The 27,099-nt window shown below is 40.8% G+C and overlaps 1 protein-coding gene across 2 annotated transcripts in view; it reads right to left on the reverse strand.

Annotated features, from left to right (window-relative positions):
• SAMSN1 (SAM domain, SH3 domain and nuclear localization signals 1) overlaps positions 1–25,728 on the reverse strand; it is a 108,123-nt gene extending 82,395 nt beyond the window's left edge. For both annotated transcript variants that reach the window (XM_064152312.1, XM_064152313.1), the window contains exons 1-5: positions 25,685–25,728; positions 13,686–13,823; positions 6,096–6,136; positions 3,121–3,158; positions 1,562–1,648 (exon numbers count right to left, since the gene is read on the reverse strand). In XM_064152312.1, coding sequence (XP_064008382.1) covers positions 1,562–1,648; positions 3,121–3,158; positions 6,096–6,136; positions 13,686–13,823; positions 25,685–25,708 — 328 coding nt within the window. In that variant the 5' untranslated portion in view covers positions 25,709–25,728. The remainder of the gene's footprint in view (positions 1–1,561; positions 1,649–3,120; positions 3,159–6,095; positions 6,137–13,685; positions 13,824–25,684) is intronic.
• Between the last annotated feature and the right edge of the window lie 1,371 nt (positions 25,729–27,099).

The following is a 27,099-nucleotide window of genomic DNA, read 5'->3' on the forward strand; positions in this document are numbered from 1 at the left end:
TAACAATGTCTGAAGTAGTTTGAGGGATCATTACAAATTTTTTTTTTAATGCAAGATTGGTGTGAAAGAAATGCTTAATATTTCTTTCACCTATCACTGAGACCTTTCCCCTTGCAAACCAATGAGATTCACTGAATGTTCCTTTTCCTTTCATCAGTTCTTCACAAGAGCAGAGCTCTTCTATATTTTCCTGTTGCAGCATCACAGAATCAATCAGATTGGAAGAGACCTTAAGATCGTCAAGTCCAACCTATAACCCAGCATTACCTAATCAACTAAGTGCCTCATCCAGTCTCCTTTTAAACACCTCCAGGGATGGTGACTCCACCACCCCCCTGGGCAGCCCATTCTAATGGCAAATCACTCACTCTGTGAAGAACTTCCTCCTAACGTCCAGCCTAAACGTCCCCTGGCACAGCTTGAGGCTATGTCCCCTTGTTCTGTCACTGAGAGAAGAGACCACACCTGTCTATAACCTCCTTTCCCTCCTTAGCCTCCTCTTCAATAAACTAAACAACCACAGCTCCCTCAGCTGGTCCTCATAGGACTTGTGCTCCTGACCCCCCTTTCTGGTTCTAGTTCCAAGAGGACAAATTTGCTCATCTATGGGCAAATACAATAGATGTGGCAAATTCAGATCTACTTTCCAGGCATTTAAGTGTTTATCTTCAAGTGGTGAAGCAAATGATGTGCAGAGGGAAGGCCGGTGCCCTGTCCTCTGCCTTTGTAGGATCCCTCACCAGTGGCTAATACTTAGACCATTTGTACAGCATATACCAAAGCAAAGGAAAATTACCATCTTCCCAGTTGGTTGGCTTAAGCACAGAATAAAACACACATTCACTTTAATCTCACTTACATTGGTTTCTCTTTCTGCTGAATCTGTTTGGCTTGGTCTGATTAGGCAACTACAAGATATACCTTTACTTCACTAATTTCTTTCCTAGAAGCAACATTAATCAGGTTATGAAAGCATTGTACCATTTCTATTTAAATAGACTGTTGAGTTGTTACTTCTCATAGTTGTTGTTGTGATTTCATACCAGTCAGTGTAAGTAGCAACTTCCCATACATTAGCTGTAAAGTTGTTTTGACAAAGTTGGACAAAACAGCTTTGGAAACAAAATTGGACAAAGCAGCTGCCTATACAATTTTGCAAGCTCCATTTTGCATCAGTCATAAAAGGTTTTTTTTATGGATACCAGGAGCAGTTTAAAGCATACAGGAAACATGGATTCCTGCTCCAGGCTCTAATTACAGTTGGCAAGTCCTATACAACATGACTATGGCAATTTACTGTAGTGGAAGTTTTTGCCTCATGGACTATAGAGTGAATTAATCGTGGGATGTGTTCTTAGTCACAGAGTGTGTTCTAAGCTTCCCAGTTTTAAGGTAAGCTTTATATTTGCTATTTTTTTTCCTCCCCATTGAGGACAAGATAAATTTCAAAAAGACAAATTATTTAGCTAGATTACTGGTGAAAAATGGTAATTTTTCCTTGGTGCCCTTTTAAATACTTTGTGGAAAGTGCAAAATCAGCTGAAATATGTTTAGCAATTACCTTCAAGCTGACAGTGCCTTCTGATGTAGGAATCATTCTCTGGCTTCCTGGAATCCTGCCAAGGTGTGCCATTCACATTTTTCCTGTCTAAAGCGAAAAGAGAGTGAACAGTCACCTGAATTCATGGAAAGCTTGTGAAATAACAGGGGAGCCTATAAAAATAGCATCGGAATGGAAATCAGACAAGCTTGTAGAACACTGTGGTACCTGCTTGAACATGGAAGTGAATTGATGATTTCACCATATAGGAAATTCAGCAGATGGTATTTGTTGCAGGCCTACTTCAATTTTGTCATCTTTTGTTTCTGTCTTATACCTTATTTAACACTGTTAACACATGAGCAGAATGATTGCTATCTTAACCCTGATTTTAAGACCTGGGAACACACAGCACATCCGTACCTTTATTTTTCTTCCAGGAAATTTTACAGTTAATAAGCTACTCTGTTAGCAAGAAATGGCATCAAAGATGCCCACATCTGTGCCACATCTGCTCCAAGATCAATACTCTCTCAGTCTGAATGGGATAAACTAGGTTGGCTTTGAAAACAAGATGACCTTTCTCCTGTTCCCTTAGTGAACTTCAAGGTGCAGCTTGTAGACAAATATTAAGTTTTTGTGCTTTCTGTGGTTTTGTTTTTCATTTTGGTTTGCTGTTTGTTGGTTTGTTTGATTGGGGGTTGTTTTTCTTTGATGTTGTTGTTGGTTTGGTTTGTGGGGGTTGATTTTGTTTTGGATTTTTACTGTTGGGTTTCACTCTGACAATGTCAGAAAATTTTCTTTATGAAAGCACTTGGCAGTTCTATCAAGTGCTGGGAATTCAGTACAGCCTGGATGCTGTAGACAAAATTATACTGTTCTGCATGAAAAGCTGCCATTTCAGGGCTACAGTGCTATGAAATACAGGCATGTTTAACAGCTCTTTTATTCATTAAGGACTAGACACAACAGCTAAATCTAAGCTAAACAGTAGAATGTTACCAGGTAGCTCTCATTGAAAAAAAAATTACTTTTAAAGAAAATTAGGATTAATTTTTAACAGCTAAATTACAAAACATAACCCATTGAATCACAAGGGTAGATAAGAATATGCAGTGTTAGGACAAGCTGAAATAAGCCCCAAAGTCTCATCTTGGGTGAATTTGTTTGTGAAAGCTGAAGCAAAGCAGTTTAACAGGGGAAAAGGCAGGGGCCTGAATTTTATTAGATCAGAGGATTTCCAATTTTTATTTCTTTTTATGATTGGAAGAACCTGGGCATGTTGAGAATTTCTCATGCTGTTCTTTAAATTTTGGCCTGGTTACAATGTTTAACTAGCTTGTTTTCAATATCTGCAAACCTATCTCTGGAAAGGAGAAAAGGAAGAGGATCTGGTGATAGCTTAACTGGTGTGGAGTTGGGTTTGTTTTTGGGGTGTTTTTTCTTTAGTTCTTGGGTTTTTTTTTTCCCCTTCTCTCTTTGCATTTGATCCAAGAGCTGAAAAGCAAATTAGACCTTTAATTAAAGTTGGCTGTGTGAGATTAGCAAGTATATAATACATTATTTAAACAGTTACTAACCGAATGCTTCATTTTCAGACATGGACTTCTGGATGGATCTAAAAGAATTAAAAGAATTTACCATTAGCTGAAAGTCAGAATGAAAAACTAAAGCAATTTAATCAAATATGGATATTTTCAAACTAATTTTCTTCAAAGCAGGGCAACAGGGATTTAGCTGGGCAATTCCCACTGGCTTTAATTTGAGTTACTTGGCTTTTCTCATTCAATCCATCGTCTACTCCCACATGCCATGCAAAGCTCTGACAGCTTTTGAGTTTTCATTCTGTAAAATATATATTATTCAAGTTTCTATGTTATCCATGATTCTTCAAGAAATTAAGATTTCAGGACTGAAATCAGGGAGACCATAAAAAAATAATAAAAAGGAGGTACATTTCTTTATTTATTCTGCTACAGCTTTTAGAAATTAGTGTCTAAAGTTTGGCAACATAGCACTAGATTGGAACAAAGACCTACATATGAATATGCCCTCCCCACAATCTTGAGTTATGTTTTATTGGCCAAATAAACCTTGAGCTTTTTCCTCATGACACCAGGGAATTCTCCTAAGTCATGCTTCTGTCTGTGGGCAGAAGATTTAAAGAATATACCAAATTAACAGAAGAGAAAGAAATATTTGAATTAACAAAAATTTACCCTGTTATTTTTTTTTCCCATTTTATCCACAAAATCACCTCAACAGACATTTCTCAGCTAGTGGATGAAGTAGAGGATTATACTAGATGAGACTGGAGATTCTCTAATCTCTGACAATGATTAGGAGAAGAGCAAGAGCACAAAAATTGAGATCCACCTCCCAATTTCTGGTGTGGAACTGCTTCCTGAGCAAAAACTGAACTACTGTTTTTTTTTTCTAAGGTACTGGTCCATAAAGAGTAGCACCTTTTGAAAATGCTTGGATTTTTTTTTTTTATCTAGAGTTCCACAATTTAATTCTTAGTGTCTAATCAAGGCATACTTCTGTTCATCTTACTTCTGCTCTTCTATTTAATTCGATGCTTCCTTTTTGCCCCATTATAGGGGGGGAAACCAAAATTGTGACTTTTCCCATATCTACAGAAAACACTGTGTGCTAGTTTGAAGCTAGCTGGAATATTTTAGTGAGAAGAATTAGATTATAGGATGTGAAAATGAAAAAATGCTGATGTCTACTTCACTCATAGGCTTGCTGAGATGTATAAAAACAAGAACACAAACATAGGTAACAGAGTTGCCATGTGTCTCTGGCTGCCTGCACTTTTCTCCCTAAACTGCTGTCTGTGTAACTAATCCTTCTGCTTCCTAACCCCCCTGGCCGATTCTCCAAACTCACCTTGAATGTAAGGCAAAGTCTGGGATAAGGTAGAGGGGTGGAAAGGAGGTGGAAGGGTGGTTGAGAGCCCCTCCTGGGGACTCAGGTTTCTGGGAGGGCTGTTGTGTTTCTGTAGTACTTTTTAACTTGTATATCTCTGTCTATAGCTGTATATATTGCAAATACCTGCTTGTATATTGCGCTAGGTTGTAAATATAAAGCGTCATTCTTAATTTCCAGCTTGACTAAGTCTAGTCTGGGTGATTTTGTAGGAGTGGGGGGGTGGGTAACACCCAAACCATCACACACTGATGTGAAAATTTCTGCATTATCAGTGGGGGTATCTTGCCAGAGTAACAATGGATGGACACTCAAATGGAAATCATTGTCATTACAAAATCTTTTCATGCTGACTGAAACTATTTTCATCCACTTTACCTATGGTTTATATTGATTACTTGAATTATCTAGACAACTCTTCCAAATTCTGATAATTCATCTGCAGTAAGATTAGTTTTACAATAGAATAGATTTATTTGCATTGTAAGATTTGACGCTGCAGCTTTGACTACTGTTTCTATGCCTGGAATAGACTTAGTTCTGATGTAAGCAGGAGAGGCTCTAGTAGCTAGATGATTGCTTTATATTTTGTGAAACTTGGTGGGAAAAACCTTGGGTAAGGCCAACACAATAGTCTAACTTCCTTAAGATTGTTAAAGAATGATGAGAAAATAATGAATCAGAGAGTTAATTAATGCAGTCTTGTGAGCTCTTTTGCAGGGTTCTGTCTGGCCACAGATAACTGAAATACATCTCTGTTTGGAACTGATAAGTTACCAGTGTCTCTATCAAATGACCAGAAATAGATTACAGCTGTTGCTTTAGACAAAGGAGCTCTTGATTTTCTTTCAAATCTTTATCTATTTTGAAATTTCTCAGCATTAGCTGTAGATAACATTGGTGTCCTGAATTTAGTGGAGCTGCACCTAAAAAAAGAAAGTAGAAAATAAAAAGTATTCCATGGATTTTCATGCCTCTCACAGCCAGACAGATAAAATCTGTCTCTATCATTCCATTAGGCAGGATTTCAGATTTCATCTAGAGGGGACCACTTCTTTAATGCAATAGCCTTCAACCTGAAGCCAAAAAACAATCAAAACAAAATTATTTTCTCTGCTTGCTAATAGGTATTAATCATTAGCCCAAACCACAGCATTTCATCTTAATGAATGAATGCAAATCATGCTGCTGCCACAAATACAGATAAAATATTGTCTGACTTGCTTTGTCTGAATCATTTTGCAACTGATTTTTTTAATTTGGACTAAAACCACAAACAAAAAACCCTTCAGGAGATTAACAGGTCAGTGGTGCAAACATGCCACAAAATAGGTTATCCCTTCAATCTTTCAGCAAAGCAGACATATGGTTGAACCGAGCTCAGATTAACTGTGTTTGTTTTCAGCTGTCCTGGTTCTGATATTTTGGAAGAAGGCTTTATGTATATAAAAAATGATGGGAAAGGAGCTTTAGTAATGCATTACAAGCTTGTTACCTGCTTTCCAGCTGCAACATACTCTAGGAGAACTAAAGCAACATTGACAAACATTAACAAAACAGAAAGATGAAAGGTACGAACAGATATAGTGGCACTGTAAACCTTGAACTAGTCTCAACTTACTTTCTTTTTTTCGTCACTGTGTTCTCAATGTCAGGAAATTCCTTTTAAAAAGAGAGAAAAGCAGTCTATGAAAACAGATTTTTTTAATCAAAATATAATATTTTCCTCACTGGATAGTCACAGAATTACGTAGTTTTGATGCATGTTTTTAATATCCACTAATATTTCCAGCTGAAGCTGTGGAGGACATAGCACACCAGTGAATAGTGTCCTGATTTTAGGAGGCTTCAATATCCATGGCTCCCAAGAAGCTGACAACTGGAATACTCCTGAGAAAGGAGTTTTGTTCTCTGTTTTCTCAAGAATGAATACAATATCTCTTCCATAGTATGATTCTTTTTCATTTTATATGGATAAAATGTCCACATGTTACAGTCACAGAATCACAGAATGTCAGGGGCTGGAAGGGTCTTCAAAAGATCCTCTAGTCCAACCCCCTCTGCCAGAGCAGGATCACCTATACCACATCACACAGGAACGCGTCCAAGCAGGTCTTGAATATCTCCAGAGAGGGAGACTCCAGAGTCTCCCTGGACAGCCTGTTCTAGTTTTCTGTCACCCTCAGAGAGAAAAAATCCTCGTCATGTTTGCGTGGAACTTCCTATGCCTCAGCCTCCACCCATTGCCCCTTGTCCTGTCATTGGGCATCACCAAGACAAGCCTGACCCTATGCTCTTGACATTCACCCATTACATATTTATAAACATTACTGAGGCCACACCTTAATCTCCTCCTCTCCAAGCTAAAGAGTCCCAGCTCCCTCAGTCTCTCCTCATAAGGAAGATGTTCCACTCGACCATTTTTGTGACTCTGTGCTGTACTCTTTCAGGCAGTTCCCTGTCCTCTTTGAACTGAAGACCCCAGAATGGGGCACAATGTTTCAGATGCAGCCTCACCAGGGCAGAGTAGAGGGGAAAGAGAGCCTCTCTCGACCTATTAACTGCACTCTTCTAATATACCCCAGAATAGCACTGTCCTTCTTGGCCACAAGAGCACATTGCTGGCTCATGGTTTTTCCACTCACTAGGACTACTAGGTCCTTTTTCCCTTCACTGCTCTCTCAACAGGTCAGTCCCCAGCCTCTACTGATCCACAGGGTTGTTCTTTCCTAAGTGCAAGACTTTACACTTTCCCTTGTTGAATTTCACTAAACTTCTGCCCAACTCTCCAAGCTAAGTCACTCTGAATGGCAGCACAACCCTCCAGTGTGCCAGCCACTCCACCCAGTTGTGTGTCATCAGCAAGCCTGCTGACAGTGCACTCTGAAAGCTGCAATGGGATGTAGATTTTCAGAAAAGTACAGGAGGAGGCAATATCTCTAACGTCATTACATGTAAAGCAATGTGTCAAGAGAGTGCAGCAAACTCTAAGCAAAACTGAAAGTTGTGCAAATTGGCCTGGTAAAGCCCTGAGTGACATTGAATCAGAACCAAGCACTGGCCTGGCCACAAGATCACTTAGCCCCCAGAGCCCAGTTGATATGTATCCTGATAAGGTGTGGGAAGAAAGAATCATAGCATCATAGAATCAACCAGGTTGGAAGAGACCTCCAAGATCATCCAGTCCAACCTAACACCCAGCCCTGTCCAGTCAATATGGCACTAAGTGACTCATCCAGTCTTTTCTTGAACACCTCCAAGGAGGGCAACTACACCACCTCCCTGGGTGGCCCATTCCAATGCCACTCTCTCTGGCAACAACTTCCTCCTAACTTCCAGCCTACACCTCCCCTGTCACAACTTGGGACTGTGTCCTCCTGTTCTGTTGCTGGTTGTCTGGGAGAAGAGACCAACCCCCTCCTGGCTACAACCTCCCTTCAGGTAGTTGTAGACAGCAGTGAGGTCAGCCCTGAGCCTCCTCTTCACCAGGCTGCACACCCCAGCTCACTCAGCCTCTCCTCACAGGGCTGTGTTCCAGGCCTCTCACCAGCTTCGTCACCCTTTTCTGGACACTTTCCAGTATCTCAACATCTCTCTTGAATTGAGGGGCCCAGAACTGGACACAGGACTCAAGGTGTGGCCTTACCAGTGTTGAGTACAGGGTAAGAATAGCCTCCTTTGTAATATGCAGCACCACTTTAGCTGTGTGGATGTCATGGGATGCAGTGCCACAATGAAGTTATTCTGGAGAAGAGAGTATCTGAAGGCTGGCCAGGATGGGGGACAGGCTCTGCTCACTTGCTCCCTGGAATAGGACAAGGAGCAATGGGAGTAAATTGCAGCAATAGAGGTTCCTCCTCAACACAAGGGGAAACTTCTTTACTGTAAGGGTCACAGAGCACTGGAATAGGCTCTCCAAGGAGGTTGTGGGGTCTCCTTCTCTGGAGGCCTGTCTGCATGTGTTCCTGTGTGATCTGTGTTTGATAGTATTGTCCTGCTCTGGCAGAGGGGTTGGATTTGATGATCAAGTCGGGTCACTTCCAACCCCTAAAATCCTGTGATCCTGTGAACTGTGACACAATGGAATGTGAAAATGACCCTTTAAAATAGCACCTTTCATTTGACACATCTCTTCCTGCTGGATCTGCATCAGCTGATCAAATTATGTTACAAGAATAAATAAGCCTTGTTTGTACAGGGTTTTTTAAGTATCTTTTCATATTTGATTATGTTTAAAATCATATGCAACTTTAATCTGGAGCTAGAAGCTAAGCAGTTTTAGAAGTATGCTTTGTCTCAGAACATAAATAAGGTTCACCTAGACTCCACACATTCTACAAGGCGCATAATGATGTTGTTTGAGGGTATAATCCTTTCCTTCCCTGTGCCAAATACAAATGATCAGTTTCCTAGAAACAAACTGTACGTGTGGAAACTCGGCGTTATGAAATTGTTAATGAAATCCTTTCCTCCTTGCTTTCATCAAACAACTCTGAATTAAATAATTGAGTGTGTCCCTCTGGTGTTTACAAGCTGGCTGAGGAAGTTAAAGCTCCTGCATCTGTTAAGACTTGCAAACAAGGAAATGATAATTGGAGATAACTATCCCTCTGCTTTCCCTCACTGAAATCAAATAGCAATGATAACGCTGCAGATTAGAGCAGGTATCATGACTGACTGTGAGTTTCCTGGAAATAAGTTAGAAATACTGGTAAATTATTTGGCACTTTTCTGATAAACAGGGTAGTCAATCATGTCACAGTCAGCAGCTGAAAAATATGTGGATCTCATGACGTTTGGTGATTGCAATCTGACAGGAAATACGTGAAAACAGGTTTTGTAACAAGACTCTTTTCTTGAGAAGCTGAAGACAGTTCAGAGACAAAAGACTGTAACACAAGAAGTAGAAATTCAGTTTCCTAGTTTGTAGCAGTTACATGCAAAGACCATGCATATTCCCTCACCAAATTTGCTGACAATGCCAAGCTGTGCAGTGCAGTAGACCTGCTGGAGGGAAGGGATGCCGTCCAGACCTGGACAGGCTGGAGAGGTGGGCACAAGCCAACCTCATGAGGTTCAACAAGACCAAGTGCAAGGTACTACAGCTGCATCAAGGCAATCCCAAGCACAAATATAGGCTGGGCAGTGAGTGGCTGGAGAGCAGCCCTGAGGAGAGGGACTTGGGGGTACTGGTGGATGAGAAGCTCAACATGAGCCAGCAGTGTGCACTTGCAGCCCAGAAAGCCAGCCAGATTCTGGGCTGCATCAAGACAAGTGTGGCCAGCAGGTCGAGGGAGGTGATTCTCCTCCTTCACTCTACTCTGCTCTGTGAGACCCCACCTGGAGAACTCCATCCAGTTCTGGAGCCCCTATTAGAAGAGGGATGAGGACATGCTGAAGTGTCCCCAGAGATGGGCCATGAGGATGATAAGAGGGCTGGAGCAGCTCTCCTATGAGGACAGACTGAAAGAGTTGGGACTGTTCAGTCTGGAGTAGAGGAGGCTCCCAGGTGACCTTCTTGTGGCCTTCCAGTATCTGAAGGGGGCCTACGAAAAAGCTGGGGAGGGACTTTTTAAGCTATCAGGAAGTGACAGGACTAGGAGGAATGAGGCAAAGCTGGAGGTGGGGAGATTCAAACTGGAGGTGAAGAGGAAGTTCTTCACCATGAGAGTGGTGAGAGCTTAGAATGGGTTGCCCAGGGAGGTGGTTGAGGCCCCACCCCTGGAGGTGTTTAAGGCCAGGCTGGATGAGGCTGTGGGCAGCCTGATCTAGGGTAGGGTGTCCCTGCCCATGGCAGTGGGGGTTGGAACTGGATGATCCTTGTGGTCCCTTCCAACCCTGACTGACCCTATGATTCCCTATGATTTATTGCATACTGTTGGCTACCAACTGTTTCTGAGGAAAGTCAAATTCAACTTTGTTATGCAGAAGGTTCAAAACCAACTCCATAAATGTATTTTGTTCTGTCTGAGATTACTGCATATGAGCAACAGGCACAGTAACAAAAAAGTTAACAGGCCAGTTCTCTGAGAGGATGAAAACCAAAAGGTGTGTAACAGGCACAAGACAGCGCCACAGGAACCTGGAGTGGGAACATCTGAGACAAAAATAGTGTGTAAACTAAACAGGTTTTGTAAGTGATGTTAAGGAGAAAAATGTTATATATGAAAAAGAGATTATTCTTCATCTACGATGTGTTATTTGGGCAGATATTTGGATGGGAGCAACAATTATCATGCTTCAAAAAGTATCCCATAGAGTATCTTCACTGAATTATGTCCTCCACAGCTTCAGTAACCACAGTACCCTAGTGTTTCCCAGCTCTCCAGAAGAATATCATAGCCTAGCTGTGATTAGGATAAATATGCAAGATAACTGTGAGAAAAGGACTATGTTTTGCAGTATAAGGGAAAATTTCCTCTAGCTCTGGCCTCCTTTTTTTTTTCACGTTGAGGGAAGCAGATCTTGAATGCCCACGCTGTTGATTTCTGAAGTCAAATGAATAAAAGCAAGGGGGCAAAGCCTCCTAAGGAGGAACTGTGCCACGCTAGGCTGCTCCACCCTTAGGATATTTAATAGCTCTGCGGAATCCTCATGGCCGTGGTTCAGCCGACCATTTAAACACATGCTCCAGCCCATACCTACTTAGCAGTGCACTTAAGTATGTGCATTACTGAATAATGATAGATGGCCAAATCAGGGCCTGAGGGAGCCAATAATGTTCTGAATTTATCATGTTGTGGGGGCCATCCTGCAGCCTGGAAGCAAGTGACGGAATTAAAAATGGGCGAGAAGTACAAATGGGCTCAGTTAATAAGCTTAACGGCTTCATCCAAGGTGTAGGTCTAATAACTCACATGCTAGAAATAGCAGATAAGATTACACATAGTCCTTTGGCCTTAGCAACGTTTTTCCATAGGCCTTACTGCTGGCACGTCATCACTAATCTTGTTTTCCATTTCTAGAGAGTATTTTATAAATAATGTTGATTCTACAGCCAGCACAGTGACACAGCATCCAGCCATTATTTTTAGCTAAGTGCTGAGCTGAATATTCTCTCCAAATGAAAAAAAATAAACCCCACAGTCAGCCTTAGGAAGCTTTTTTTTTTCCACGTTAATATCTAGTGAGCCAACACTTTGCTTACACATTTCAGCATTGCTTTTCTCGATGATGAGAGGAGCAAATGTGCCATCACTAAAATGTGCCCTTCAGGAAAACAGAATGTATGGCAAGAGTTTGTGGAAACTAAAGTCCTGGGTTTTTCTGTTCACTGCTGTCCACATGTGTGCATAGATTATGCAGTGGCATCCCACAAAACCAACACTGAAAAACATGAGAAATGTTCTTCTACAATTTGTTCAGGATTTTCTAATCCTACAGTAGCAGCAAAACTGCTTCTCTTGGATAGCTCAAGGAACATAAAATTCTCTATTGGATGGGTCAATTACTTTTACTTAGGAAAAAAAAAATTACAAAGCCTAAGTTCTTATTAATATAATGAAGTCTGAAGAAATTGTGCCAAGTCAGAGAACATAAGAAAGCAAGAAAAAGTAAGAAACAAAAAGTCCCTTATAAATTATCACTGCTGTTTTAATGCTTAGTCTTACACGTTGTGAAAACCATAATAGAGCATAGTGCTATGGATGTGTCTTTACCCTACCTTGACAAAATAGAGGATACTTTCTAGTATATATCCACTGCAAAATATATTAGGATGTCATATGTTATATGCTGGGTAGGAACCAAAAAGAAAATCTGCTTTTAATTTTCATTTTACTTTGTCTAAATATCATTCCTAGCAGACAAGCATTTACTGGACAAGAAAAGTGTAGTTGTCATTAACTGTTAAGTTGGTTTGCAGTCACAGCAAAGGGGAAAAAGACTGAATGGAGGTAGGAGCTGAAGCATAATGTCCACCTTTGTTAGCAGAATGGCATGCTTCAATACAGTTGTGTAACAGATCTGTAACCCAATAGCAAGAGCTTCACACAAGTGAAATACTACAGGCAAATTAGGATCAGGTTACAGCCATATTTCACAACCATGATTACATACACTTAGCTGGAACAGTACAGAGGTGGCTTGCTCTTGCAGTGAGAAGGTCAAGACCTAATAATGAGGAGAAGCCTGTCATGCAGGAGAGCATCTCCCACCTACTGCAATAAAATTATAGTGTAGGCACCTTTTATAGATCTATACTGATGCTACGAGGAATCAACTTGAGATCTGTGCACTGCTACACTCAAAACCAAGACCATTATATAAAACACTCTATCTGCAGTAGAGGGACATGCACAGAGTGAGACAGTTGCAGAAGAAGGGTCTAAGAAGAGCAAGTTGTTTCCAGGTGCCTGCAAATGCATGCTACAGTTTCCCATCCACTATCCCATGTCACCAACTCCAGCATTTTCTCCATGCAAGTCCTTTGTGCCCGCCTGATGTGTGATACTGCAATGCTATGGGCCCAAAGTACCAAACTCAGCATGTGCATGGGTAAAACTTGGCATAATTTCTGAGGGAAGCACAGTCTATCTTATTTGAATATATGCACCCTGTTTTCTCTTTGTTCTTTCACTAGGCTGCATCATATGTTGCTCTAGCCTGAGATAATAATTTTAAATGAGGAGCACTATAAAATAGAGAACAGAGGTTATGAAACAAAAAAGATTATGAAATTCAATATACTATGTTAAAATCCTTGTCAAAGCATAAATGATATATTATACCACTAACATACCAATAACAAAGGATTAAGTAAGGTAACATTATTTAGGAAGAAAAAATGCTGAAGTCAACCTCCTTTACAGATGTGTGTAATGAGGTCTTGTAAAGGTTATACCAGGGGCTGTCAGTTCCAAAATTCATATAGCTCACACTTTAGAAAGACAAGTTTTAAAATAGCTGAAGATCCCCACAGAGACAAACTCTACTTATAGTTACACCCAGTATTTTCATATGCTGTTACTTGCAAAGAGAAATTCCTTTGTACAATGAAGCTGCACTAATCTCACTTTGCTGCCAGCTGTATAGAAACTCATGACCTGTTTTTCAACTGTGCTTGTTAAGACTGGGCATAAATTAGGTCATTGGCTACAGAGATGAGATTTGAACAGTTCAAACTGGCATCTCAACACAGATGTGCCTATATACAGAGTAATAGGTTTTTTTGCGAAGCACATAACGTACTTTACAATTTCATTTTACTTACCAAAGACATAGACCTATCAGATGGTCCACAGTTTGCTTGCATGCTCACTGGAGTACTAGGCCGGCTGTCAATAGTAGTTGCATCCTTGGGTTCTTGATGTTGTGGGACAGGCTCATACAAGCTGTCCATTGAGCCCTCCTGAAATACATTTAAACAGGTTTTTCGAAGATGAGCACTTGTAAACACAACAAAATGCTAGTATTTTTAAGAGCAAGCAGTTTAACTGAGATTTATAAAACAGAGAGTGATTTTTCCTTCCTTGTCTTTTGGAATCCTTTATTTACTCCTCTAAAAAAAGCACATGGGAATTGATTATAAATGCTGGAGTTCACAGTGTCGAGGCTTAGATTCCACAGTTTGGCAGCAATAAAGCTGAGAGCATGGCAAAAAGAGCACTATCTGCTCAGAATGAGTAAAATCAGGAGTATATCTTCACCTGAATGCTACATAAAAAATACTGTTAAAAGTATAAACCATGAAAGTGTCTATATAAACTATAGAAATGTTTTATAGTTACTACCTCTTCTTTATGGGAAAAGAAGTTAATTTGATGTAGAAAGGTAACTATTCCTTAGAAATAAATGGAAACAATGCTGCCAGCTCCCAGCACTTCAGAATCATGACTTAGGCTCCAAAAATAATGAGATTGGCTGGAATACAAAAAAATAAATGTTTAAATTTGCATTCAGATTTTTGAACTTGAGGTTATAATGTGCATGTAAGGATTCTTTTTCTCCAACCCCCAAGAACACAAACATGTTAATAGGAACTCAGATTTTCACATTTATCTCTCAACTCCAAGAGCCATATACATCACCACCATTCCATAATTCAGGAGTCAAATAAAAGCAGATGGTAAAATTAATGACATCCCGACTAATGATCCTAGATTTTAGGTGCTGCCACTTTGAACTGCACTGAATATTTTTCCAATGAATTTTGATTACTGATTTTAACTGCTAATTAAGGAATAGATAAAATTTATAGCAGTGTGACTTACAGCAGAGCAACACCACTGCAATTAGCATGGTATTTTATTGTTTAAAAGCATTTGTTCCTCTAGTACAAGACATAAACACAGATGCATATCTGAAGTTATACTGTAAATATGTAAAGCTTTGCAGGCAATATTACTGACTGATAAAACAGCAGTTCAGAGATGTGACTAATTTTTGCAACCATGGTGTTATCACAGGATCACAGGATATTAGGGGTTGGAAGGGACACAAGGAGATCATCGAGTCCAACCCCCCTGCCAGAGCAGGACCACACAATCTAGCACAGATCACAGAGGAACACATCCAGACAGGCCTTGAAAGTCTTCAAGGAAGAAGACTCCACAACCTCCCTGGGGAGCCTGTTCGAGTGCTCTGTGACCCTTACAGTAAAGAAGTTCCCCCTTGTGTTGAGGTGGAACCTCCTGCGCTGCAACTTACACACATTGCTCCTTGTCCTATCACAGGAAGCAAGTGAGCAGAGCCTGTCCCCCTCTCCTGACTAGTCCTTGGATGTTTATAAACATTTATTAAATCCTCTCTCAGTCTTCTCTTCTCCAGACTAAAAAGTCCCAGGTGCCTCAGCTTCTCCTCACAAGGCATGCCCTCCTGTCCTGTATGGATCAATGGATCTTTCTTCAGTCTCCTAGAGTCTTGATAAGCCAAGGTGTACATTATGGGACAAATATTACATGTTCAATCTCTCAAAAACACTCAAGATACAGACTGGAATTTATTCTAGGAACTAATGAGTTCCTGGGATAGTGGCTTGTGAAGCACATTACAGGTGATTTGTCCTCCTGAGAGCCAGCTGAGCCCAAATTTTGACAGCAACTGGCTTTACCCATACCAGAAGTATTTTTTAGTGCTGTAACTGTGCTGCCATGTAGATGGTTCAGATTCACATTCCAAAGTTATAGATGAAGCATTTCTAGGCAAAAATGAGTTTAAAACACTTCCAGGATTCTGCAGTGTAACCATACACTTTTCCCTCAATAGGAAATAATATAGGACTTTGCCAAGAGAGTCTTTAAGAGGTGGAAGTGTAATAAAAGAGTATGCTTGACAAAGGATAAGAGAGGGAAAATAGGGGGTGAGGAAAAGTGAAAGAAGAAAAAGTAAAAAAAGAGGAGAAAAAAAGGAGAAAAATGAGGAAAGCAGAGAAAGGAGGAAAAGAGCAAGAATAAGAAATGAAAAAGAATGGGAAGAGAGGAGAGGGGAGAGGGAGAGTCAATGAAAGAGAAAGAAAAAGTGTAAGGCAGAGCATGTGAGAATGATGGCTCAAGAAATAGAAAGAGCATGCATGAAAGAGTGTGCAAGAAAGAGAAAGTACGTGCCAAAGAAAAGTGAATGTGAGAGGCTGAGAATGCAAGTGAGATTGTGAGAAAGGAGATGAGGTCATTCAAATGGGGGACAAAGTGTGTAAGAGTGAGTACAAGGCTTTGAGACAGAGAGGATGTGAGAAAGGGAGTGAAAACCAGAGAAAGCCAGGCAGCCTAAGAGAAGCTGTGAGTACACACAAGGTAAAAAGAGAAGACCTGTGAAAAAGACATCTTGGGAAAAAGTGAGAGGGATGTGCAAAAAAGCAAACAAGAATGATTGACACTGAAGATTCCAGAGAGGGAGCAAGGATATGAGAACTGGAATGAGGGTGGAACAAAGAGAATGAAGTCATGAGCAGAGGAGCAAGAGGGTGACAGAGCAGGACCACATGCAAGAAAGAGCAGGCAGAGTGAGCGAGTGTGAGGGCACAGGAAAGAAAGCCAGCACTTGAGAAAAAGCAAGCATGCAAGGAAGACTTCGAGTGTGTGTAAAGGATGACAAGAATGATAAAGTCTCTGAAACAGAGCAAGAATGAGGAAGAACAAGAGGGAAGAGGAAGAAAGAGGGAGAGTCAGAGGGGGGAGGAGGTAAAGCACAAAAATTACATTGAGAGATGCACCACATCAGAAACAAGACGAGAGTATGTCAGGAGAAAGCTTGCATGAGTAAATGAGAGAGAGTGAAAACAAGCAAATGAACAGGTTGAGAGAAAATGAATAAACACAAGAAAGAGCATTATCAACTTCAAGAAAAAGCAAGTGCATGTAAAAGGGAGCTGGGTAGAGGGGGAGGGAGACAGAGGGAGAGTTATAGAGAGTCCCTAAGAAAGACAGCTCTCAAGAAAAGGGGAGACAAAAATGAAGAAAGAGTGAGCATGAGAAAGGATGGGTGTAAGGATACAAGAGTTCGCACACAGGAAACAAGGGAGAGGACATGTGCAAGAAAGCAAAGCAGTGAGAATGACGGAGGGTGCAAAAAGTTAAGGGAGTTAAAGAGTGTATTAGAGAGTGAGAGAGAAGACGACACAATGGGATTGTTGTGTTCTCCTCTCTAGAGAAGAGGGTATGAGGAAAGACAGAGAAAGGAAGGAAAAGATTCTGTAAAATGGGAGAGGGAGTGGAAAAAAGGTGAGAGCAAGAAAGAGTGGGACAGTGATGCAGTCAGTGAAGGAATACACGAGTGGAGTAGTGATTGAGAGTGCCATAGAGTGCATATTTAAGGAAGAATGGTCGTGTTAGAAAGATAGTGAGTACAAGGGCAGAAGAAAGCAAGAGCAAAGTTGCAAGAAGTGGTGCAAGGTCACAAGAAAAAAGTGCACCATGGGATATAAAAGAGTGAGTGAAAAAGGGAGAATATAATAATGAGTGATAAAGAGCAAGCACATATGAGAAACTGCACACACAAGAGATCATGATTGAGAAGAATGGAGAAAGAAACAGGAGACATACATGCAAAGAGACAAAAAGAGAGTGGGATAGAGAGGTGGTGACAAGGATGTTGAAAATGAAAGACAAAAATGTGTGAGGAGTGGGAGAAGGAGTGAAAAACAGAAAAGAGAACGGAAGAAAGAGGGAGCATGTGTGTAAGAAACAGGGAGTATGTGGAAGGGAGAGTCTGGGCATGAGAGAGTGAGTATGAGAAAGAGTGAGATTGAGATAGTAAGAAAGGGCATAAAGGCACAAGATAGGGTGCAGGGTTGTGAGGAAAAGCATGGATGTGAAAAAGGGAGTGGCCACAAGAAAGACTATGATCACTTGCAAGAAAAAAAACAAGGGTGCATGAAGAAGAAAGATAAAGAGAGAGAGGGCAAAAGACCATGAAAGAAGGAGAGGAGGAAACGAGAAAGAGGGAGCATACAGACAACACAAGAGATGATACAGGAAAGAAAGTACACACAAGAAGGCTAGTGTGAGTGGTTAAGGAAGAGTGAGCATGAGTTTGGAAGAAAGGGCTCAATGTTGCAATAATGAAGAGTCAAGAGAAAGGGCATGAGGGAAGGAGATAACAAGCATACCTGAGAAAAGGAGAGCATTCACCGGAAACTGCACTTGACAGCCATAGATAGAAGAACAGAGGAGAGAGAGCATGAGAGAGAACGAGAGAAAACAGGAAAGAGAAATGGAGAAAGAGCAATAGACTGAGTGTGAGGGTAGGGAAAAGGGTAGACATAACAGAAAGTGAGGACAGTGGTGCAACATGTGCAAGTATGTGTGAAAATGCAAGTGCAAAAAAAAGAGTGAGTATGTAAGGAAGTGAGAGCATGAGAATGTGAAAGCATTTGAGAAAGGGAGCATACAAGAGAGCATGAGTGGAAGGAAGAGCGAGCACAGGAGAAAGAGAATGGTAGCATGAGAATTCAATAAAAGGAAGGAGAGGGTGAACAGAAGGAGCAGGGGAAATGAGAGCATGTGTGAAAGAGCGGTGGAAAGAGAATGAGAGTGGCACAATGTGAGAAATGTGTACCTAAGAAAACAAGCATGAGATTGTAAGGCAGACTGAATGTGAGATTTCAAGAAAGGATCTGAGGTTGTTAGGGTGAGAGGCTGTGAAAAATGAGATGAGGTTAGAAGAAAAGGCACAGCATTGTGAGAAAAGGGATGAGGTTACAAGAAAGACTGTGAATATGTGAGAAAATGAGTGGCCATGAGAAGATGTGCAAAAGAGAGAGAGAAAGGGGAAGAGATACGGAACAAGAAATTCAAGTAAGTGAGAAAGTGAGTGCTCAAGACCGGGGAAAGAGCACATGAATAAAGTGTGCTGGAAAGAGATTGTATGAGGAGAGATAGCATAAGAAATTGCATGAAATGGCATGAGAAAGAGTAAGAGTAAGGGCACAAGAATGGGCGCAAGATCACAAGAAAGGGACTAGAAACGTGAGAAAGGGCACAAGAAAGGGAGTAAACACACAAGAAAATGAGTGCATGCAAGAAAGTGTGACTGACAAGAAGCAAGGATGTGAAAGTGAGTGTGCAAGAACAAGATACTGTGAGAGAGAACGAGCATGAAAAATAGAGCAAAGCAGCAGGGAGAGAGCTTTGAAAAACGAAAACGTGAGAAGGAGAGAGACAGTGTGTGTGGGAAAGACAGAGATGGCACAAAAGAACTGAAAGAACACAAGAAAAAGCTTCTTCAAGAATCCAAGAATGGGTACATGAGAGTTAGTGCACTGAGTCACAAGAAAGGGCATAAGATTGTGAGATAAGTGCAGCAGCATATGAGAAAGTGTGAGCATGCACATGAGAGAAAGGATGATTGAAAGAGGGATAGAAGGAGGGAAAGATGAGGGAGAGAAGAAAGATAAAGTGAAAGGGAAAGAAAGATCATGAATAAGAGTGTGCTGGGAAGAAAGGTATTGCAGGGGGAAAAAGTGCAATAAAGTGAGGATGTGCTAAAGAGTGAGAACGCAGTCACAGGAAAGCATGCAACATCACATAGATGTGAGAACTTACAGGTGTGAGAAAGGTGCAAGAGGAATGAAAAAGAGTGAGGTTCTGAGAAGGAGAGTGAGCATTAGAGGGATTATGACCATATGCAATAAAGACCAAGCAGGAGAGAAAGAACACATTCACGTGAGAAAGAATGAGATAGAAAGAGTGGGCGTGCAAGAAAGAGAAAGAGAGCATGTGAGATGAACATGTGTGGACCTGTATGAAACATTAGGCATGAGAAAAGGCACAGGAGTGATGTGTGTGAGAATGAGCATGTGAGGGCGAGGGAGATTGAGCAATACAAAGATAAAGCACAAGAGCTCAAGACAGGAAACGATGCAGGAAAGAGCAAAGGAACAAGTGTTACGGAGTATGGAGTTTGTCTGGGTTTTTGGGGAATGAAATGCAACCCTCCACCACAACAAGAAAGACCTAGGACACATGAGAAAGCAGTCTCAAGAGCAGGCACAAGAAAAAGTGAGCACATGTGAGAGAGTGAGTTCTAGAGGATGGTCAAGAAACTGAGTGCAAAATAGCACATGAGAAGGCAAAAAGAATAAGGGAGATCTTAACAAAGAGAAGGCACACCTTCAGTTTACAGAATAGATCTCTTTGTTGACTAAGTTTATATTTTGTAGGAATACATTTCCTTTGTGAGAGGTAAATATTGAAAGAAATGTCTTTCAAGGCAACTCAAAGTATTTAACTGAACTTGGTATTTTCTTGCTTCCTTTTTTTTTTTTTTAGTTAATGTTATTTTAAGTTAGGTCTACTTCTACGCAAGGCTAGCAAAGTAGTAATCCTAGTAGTAGTCCTCAACACGTTAAACAACATAGAGTATGAGAGATTCCAGAAGAAAACATTAAATTAATGCCAGAGTAGTTAGTACTTTTTGTTTATCCTACATGGGATGAGAAATTCCTTTGCCTCAGGAATTTTATGAAAGAAAAGGTCTTAGCTCAGATGAAGAAGAAAATTGTTATCTGTAGCTCTTTCTTTGCCTGATATTATTATCACACCATGTAGAGATTAGGTCAATCATAAGGCAGAGAGAGGTGCATTTAGGAACACAGGTCATTCTTCAGTTTAGTGTTTAAATGTGAACTGCTACGGATAGCAGGATGATAGCAATCCAACTCAAATTAACAAGGAGTATATCAAGATGATTACATAGGAAAAACTACAAAGCTCAGCTGCTCACAGCTGTTCTACTCACACTACACTTTAGATGATGTTCTTTGCACATTCAGATAATCTTTCTTTGTTAAGCCACTATGGTTAAGTCCAGTATATTATAGAATCATAGAATTAGTCAGGGTTGGAAGGCACCACGAGGATCATTCAGTTCCAAACCCCCTGCCATGGTCAGGGACACCTCACACTAGATCAGGCTGGCCAGAGCCTCATCTAGCCTGGCCTTAAACACCTCCAAGGATGGGGCTTCCGCTACCTGCCTGGGCAATCCGTTCCAGGGTCTCGTCACTCTCATGCTGAACAACTTCCTCCTCATGTCCAGTCTGAATGTCCCCACCTCCCATCTTTCCTCCATTCCCCCTAGTCTTCTCACTCCCTGATCTCCTAAAAAGTCTCTCCCCAGCTTTTTTGTAGGCCCCCTTCAGATACTGGAAAGCCACAATAAGGTCACCTTAGAGCCTCCTCCTCTCCAGACTGAACAGCCCCAACTCCATAAGTCTGTCCTCATAGGAGAGGTGCCCCAGCCCTCTGATCATCCTCGTGGTATCACACCACAACAGCCACAGCAGCTTACTATTTACTTTATGGTTTGTTCAGCATATCGAGGCTCCATCTAATTAATGATACATTTATTACATGACTTTATTTAACACTTATTTTCTCTGCATCTTTCATCATAAGGGCATCAGTTAGCGCCAAGGGTTGCTTCGGCTTCTAACACAGATGTAATATATTTTACATTGTGCTGTCAGCACATCTTTAAACCAGCTAACAAAATAAAGTGTATAGATAAGCTCAGTGCTATGGATATCACTAAGACTTTCACTCTGTACTTAACTTTATGTTTTACCAGCAAACATGGTGCTTAGAAAGCTGCCATATGGAACAGAAACAGACAAAACCAAAGTGTTCTCATCTGGCTTAAATCCCAAGATCAGTGCTCAACTTAACTGTTCTGAGCAATTCTGTGATCACAAATGTGGTATCCTTTCCTTACTGCTTTTCTTGCACAGGTTTCTGATATATGAAAATTTAGGACATCTTAAGTATCTGAAATTCTTCTCTGTTTTCATTGTTTTAATTACTAACACCATTTTGCCCTGCCAAAGGAGGTAGGAGCTAGGCTTTATGTATTGCCTCGTGTAAGGAAGTCTTTTTTGCCTTTTTCTTAGGAAACATTCCTGAAAATAAAACAGAAATTTAAGCAGAAATGCATTTGGCTGTACCTCTCTTAGTAAATGAAATTATGGACAAGCATGAACCGGAGTATTACAACTGCACTGGTGCTGCCTGCCAGAACAGTCCATGGCCCACACTTGTGTCAACTAACAAACATCCAAATGACTCCTCGGTCAAGTTGACAAAACACCATCAAACCCATACTGAACAGGCAGCTCCCTTGTTCTGAAGGGTTTGCTAGAATGGACACAGGTTCTTGCTGCCAAGGAGGCTCAGTGTCTGGACATATTCCTAGATGCATGTTCTTCTCCAAGAGAGTTGAAGCCTCTCTCCTCCTTGTGGGTTCAAAAGCAGAGAAATAGCTGGAAAACTTATTATTTGGACTAAATATGCATCTGTGGTCAAAGACAGCTTTATCTGAGGAGACACATCTGCTACTTCCATGATTAAATACAACACAAGCCACTAAAAGCATATCCTGTCAGAAAAGGGAAGAATCCAGGGCAGGACTAACTGGTTGTATTCCAAACTCCAGTGTGTATATCCTCAATATTGGCAAGAGATTCAGGGAAAGGATGTAAAAAAATTAATTCTGCCTGAACTAAAGAATTTGGAGATTCAATAACCTCTTTTAGTTTTCTGTTTCGTAGGATGCTGTCATTTATTAGACAGGGTATCAAAATAGATGGTTTGGCAACATAATTTCTTGCAGTGCATACAAAATTAGTGCTTGATTTGGGCACCTCTCTGTATATTGTCCATAATATGAATAATGTTGTTCTGATTTAATTGTCTGACATGGTAAGCACCACAGGATGGAAAAGATACTGAAAATTCAGGCTCTGAGGTTGACGTTTTAATATGACATGTCTACAAAAGAAGGGACATTTATGCTTTGTAAATGGAAAAGGGACACAAGGTTTTGAAGGCAAATCTAATCTGTCTTCAAATCCCTTGAAACCAGGAGAATGAGTCTAATGTAAAATTAATCTCAATTGACAAACCAAATCATTCTGAAGTTAACTCAGGACACAAAGTACTGCTGGGGAAACATCCCATGATTGAGCACTCATGTTTAGAGATCAAAGGGCTCTAAGGGGCAACAGATTGAAGTAATTTCTGTCTGCCTGCCTGGGGAGGGCAGAGTCCAGTCCAAGCTCCAAAGCCTCTACAACCATCTTATGACTCTCAACTGTCCTGAAAGAATGTTGTAGAGAGGTTAGTGCTGATCTCTACCCGCAGGTAGTTAGTGATAGAACAAGAGGAAATAGCCTCAAGCTGCAACATGGTAGGTTTAGACTGGACATTGGGATTTTTTTTTTCTCAGAAAGAGTGGTCAGGCATTGGAATGGCTGCCCAGGGAATCACTCTCCTTGGATGTGTTGAAAGGTCATTTAGATGCGGTGTCTGGGGATATGGTTTAGGGGTGAACTTCATAGAGTAGGATCAATGGTTGGACTTGATGATCCCAGGGGTCTTTTCCAAGCTGAATGATTCTGTGATTCAGCCTCCATGTCATCACTTGCTAGACTGGTCCATAAAGCTGTGTCTCACATGCTACAATGTGTCTGGTTTATGGACAGGTATGAAAGTAAACCCATAGACAGTCATACCTGACAGCATAAACTTATGTTCCTTTAACCACCGCAAAGTTCCATCACTTTGGATCAGCCCTAACACTATTTTATAACAGAGTATTCCTGTCATGCTCTTGGACTTTACTTCAACCACTATACTCCATATGGTAGACATCTGTTGTCTGAGCTATAAAGCAAAGCATTTTGACTATATATGTGCATGCACACACACGTACATAAGCACACACTTGTTGCAGTCTGAAATCTTCTTAGCCTACATGAGGAAAGTATTTCCATGATATATATATATTTTTTTTTACAGTTCCTTTTGTTCTGCCTGCTGATAGTCTAAACTTCTCTTCCATGATTTCAGGTTTAGCGATTACTGCAGATGTTCAACTAATGTAAATCAGCAGTGATTTTTATCCATCGTTGGCTGTTTGCTTGTACTAAGGAACCAGTATCTTTAAAAGTTGTCTTTAAAGCCTTCACTATTTTGTTGTTGTGTGTTATTTCTGACTTGACTCTCTTAAAGAGGAAAGTAGCTCTTTCACAGTCACAGACCAACAGAGTACAAGTAATTAGGGTACATACGTGGATCACTGGCCCATTTGCAAGCTAGACAATCTGATTATAGCAAATAACTGCACTGTGTCACATGCATAGGGAGGACTGCATAGGGCTCTGAGCTTCATGAAATGCATTACTGACTTATGAATTATCTTTAGATCTTGATAATTTGTGAGGTGTTCTACTGGGTGCTTAGAAGATTACCAAAGTGAGTGGAATGGCTCCCATGGAAAGCTTGTAAAGAATGAAAGTTATCTTCTTAGCAGCAATCTTTAAACAGAACTAATTATTTCATTACAGAAACTAGCATGGCTCTAGCTTTCACTTGTCTGAAGCATCCATTATTACTGCAGTCGTTATCTCCCTCACACAAACTCCAATATCTGCATACCTAGTTTAACAGAGAAACTGCAACTTGACCTACTCTCATCCACGCAATCTACCTCACTTTCTGTCTAAATGCTGATCTCTCAACTGATACAAGGCGAAACACCTTTCTAAAAAGTAAATGACATAAAAAGCAAGAAGTTGCCCCAGAGGAATAATAAAATATTGATTGAACAGTTCCGTCCTAAAGAAGTTCAGAAATTAGTATTTTCAAGCTGTTACAGACTGTAGCACAAAGCCACTGTTAACTTCCAATAAGTACACAGGTATTCACATTAAACTACGATCAAAAGCATCTTGAGTTCCCAGGGAATTCTTTTTTGTGAGTGGCTCTTGTCACAGAATCCTAAAATAGACCTGCATTTTACTTTATGTACTCCAAACCAACTTTTAATCCTTACAATCTGAAGAACACCAATACTCTGCAGTAGGATAGCATCACCAGTCAGGAATAGTTTACAGAAAGCAGCTTCCCTGTTTTGAATTTTTTGTCAGTGCTGTTTGAATATTGATTTTTTATAATTCTTTCTAAACATATGGGCAAGACACATTAAACATGTGGACAAAAGATGAAAAAGGGACAAACAGATCTACTGTGCTGTGTAAATACTGCAAACATACTATTTAATTACCCTTACTGGTAGTGAACATTGGCACTGACAAATGGTTAAGCTTTGACAACAGAAGCAGTTCCCCTGGATTTACCTCTCTTGATTTACCTGTTCGTTCATTTATTCATTCACCTGACCAGCTGTCATGGGGAAGGGGAAAAAAAGAAAGAAAAAGACAACCTCAAACCCAAAAAGGTCTTGCATCAGCTCCTCTGCCTGTGAGTAAATATTACCATATGACTGGATTAGCCCTGATGACTATGTATTCAAGCTTGGATAATAGAAAACGAATACTTGAAAAGTTCTGGCTGTTCTCCCAAATTACTTAAGAAGAAAAACAGATACTACTATCTCAGAAAAAAACCCAAACCACCACAGCTTAAAGCAAATAATAGCATACATACATTTAGTAATTTTAGCACACGTATAAGGGGGTTTACTGTGCCGAGGTCAAATGCCTGATGTTTAAATCCTCATGTTTTTACAGTAGTCACGGCTTGTGCACAGCACATTTATGAAGCTTTTTGCTTCATCTTATTTTTACTGAATCATACTTTGGTACGTAGAGGTTCTTATACATAAACTCTCGTCTGTGCTAGACAGACTCGCTGTTGCTACACAAGCCTTGCAGTTTGTCGCCTAAGACCTTGATTTTTTTCCCATTCAAACACAGCCACCAGTTCAGTTTATCAAGTCAGCAACACACAAAATAAAAACAGATGTGTGTACACTTACCAGAGAAAAACAGAAAAGATTCATGTTGATATTGAGATCCACTCCAGCACCCCAAAATTCTGCTCCACAAACTCACGCCGCACAATGCAGCTCCTCCTTGCTCTCCCAGCTGTTTGTACATTTCTCCCTGGAGATTACTGCAAGATAAAATCCCTGCAATAATCCACTGGATTCAGAGCCCATTATCAAATGAGACAGGCTTCCCCAGGCCAGTGCAAACTGTTTTCTGAATTAGAGAGCAATGTTTACCAACAAAACAATGCCATGGTCTAAATGATTATGATGGACTCAGGAAATGCTCTCTTGCAGGCACTGTTTCCAACAGAAATAAAACTCCTTCTGCCTGAGACAACTGGAACATACAGCTAACTTCAAGGTAAATCTCATTCTACTCAGACAATTAGAAGAGAGATAGAAATTCTTGGATAATGCTTATTTTCTATGTAGATGAACTAATTTCCACAATCCAGCAATTATTGTTGACTATCTTTTTAATGGAAGTATCTTACTCAGAAGCCTTGGAAAAGAAATCTCTGGACCACAGTTGAGTTATTAAAAAAAAAAAGGCACAGCCAGCAGATTGAGTCATTCTACACTACTCAGGTGAGACTCCACATGGAGAAGTGTGACAGACCACCAACTGGATTTAACTCCACTGATCACCACTCTCTGGGCCCTCCTGTCCAGCCAGTGCTTTATCAGGAGAAAGTGTGCTCAGCCAAGCCATTAGTAGGCCATTTGTGTACAAGAATTTTCTGGGGAACAGTATCAAAGGCATTTCAGAAGTCTAGGAATACAACATCAACAGCCTTTCCCTCATCCAGTAGCCAGGTGATATTGTCATAGAAGGTGATCAGGTTGATCAGGCAGGACATGCCCCTCATAAACCCATGCTGACTTGGCCTGATACCCTGGTTGTCTATGTGCCATATGATGTTATTTGAGATGACCTGCTCCACGACCTTCTCTGGTACCAAGGTCAGACTGACAGGTCTATAGTTTCCCAGATCTTCCTTTCTGCCTTTCTAGACAGGTGTTACACTTGCTACCCTCCAGTCCATTGTCACCTCCCCAGCTGGCCAGGACTTCTGGTAAATAATGGAAAGTGGCTTGGCAAGCACATCTGCCAATTCCATCAGCACCCTTGGGTGCAGCCCATCCGACCCCACAGACTTGTGTACGCAGAAGGTGGCACAGAAGGTCAGTGGCCGCTTCCTCATTTATTGTGATGTCCTCCATGGGATTCTCCTCCCTGAATCCTGCTTCACACAGGTTGGTGCCTAGGTCTCTAACTATTGCAAATCAGCAAAATTCCATCATCTTCAGTGGAGTAAAACTACCAGAGGAGGAAATAGATCCAAAAGCACTGTGAGTCTCAAATTGATTTGAGTTATGAATTTCCTGAAATTAGACTG

This window comes from Pogoniulus pusillus, chromosome 12 (assembly GCF_015220805.1).
Source record: "Pogoniulus pusillus isolate bPogPus1 chromosome 12, bPogPus1.pri, whole genome shotgun sequence".
In the NCBI taxonomy this organism is placed as follows: Eukaryota; Metazoa; Chordata; class Aves; order Piciformes; family Lybiidae; genus Pogoniulus; species Pogoniulus pusillus.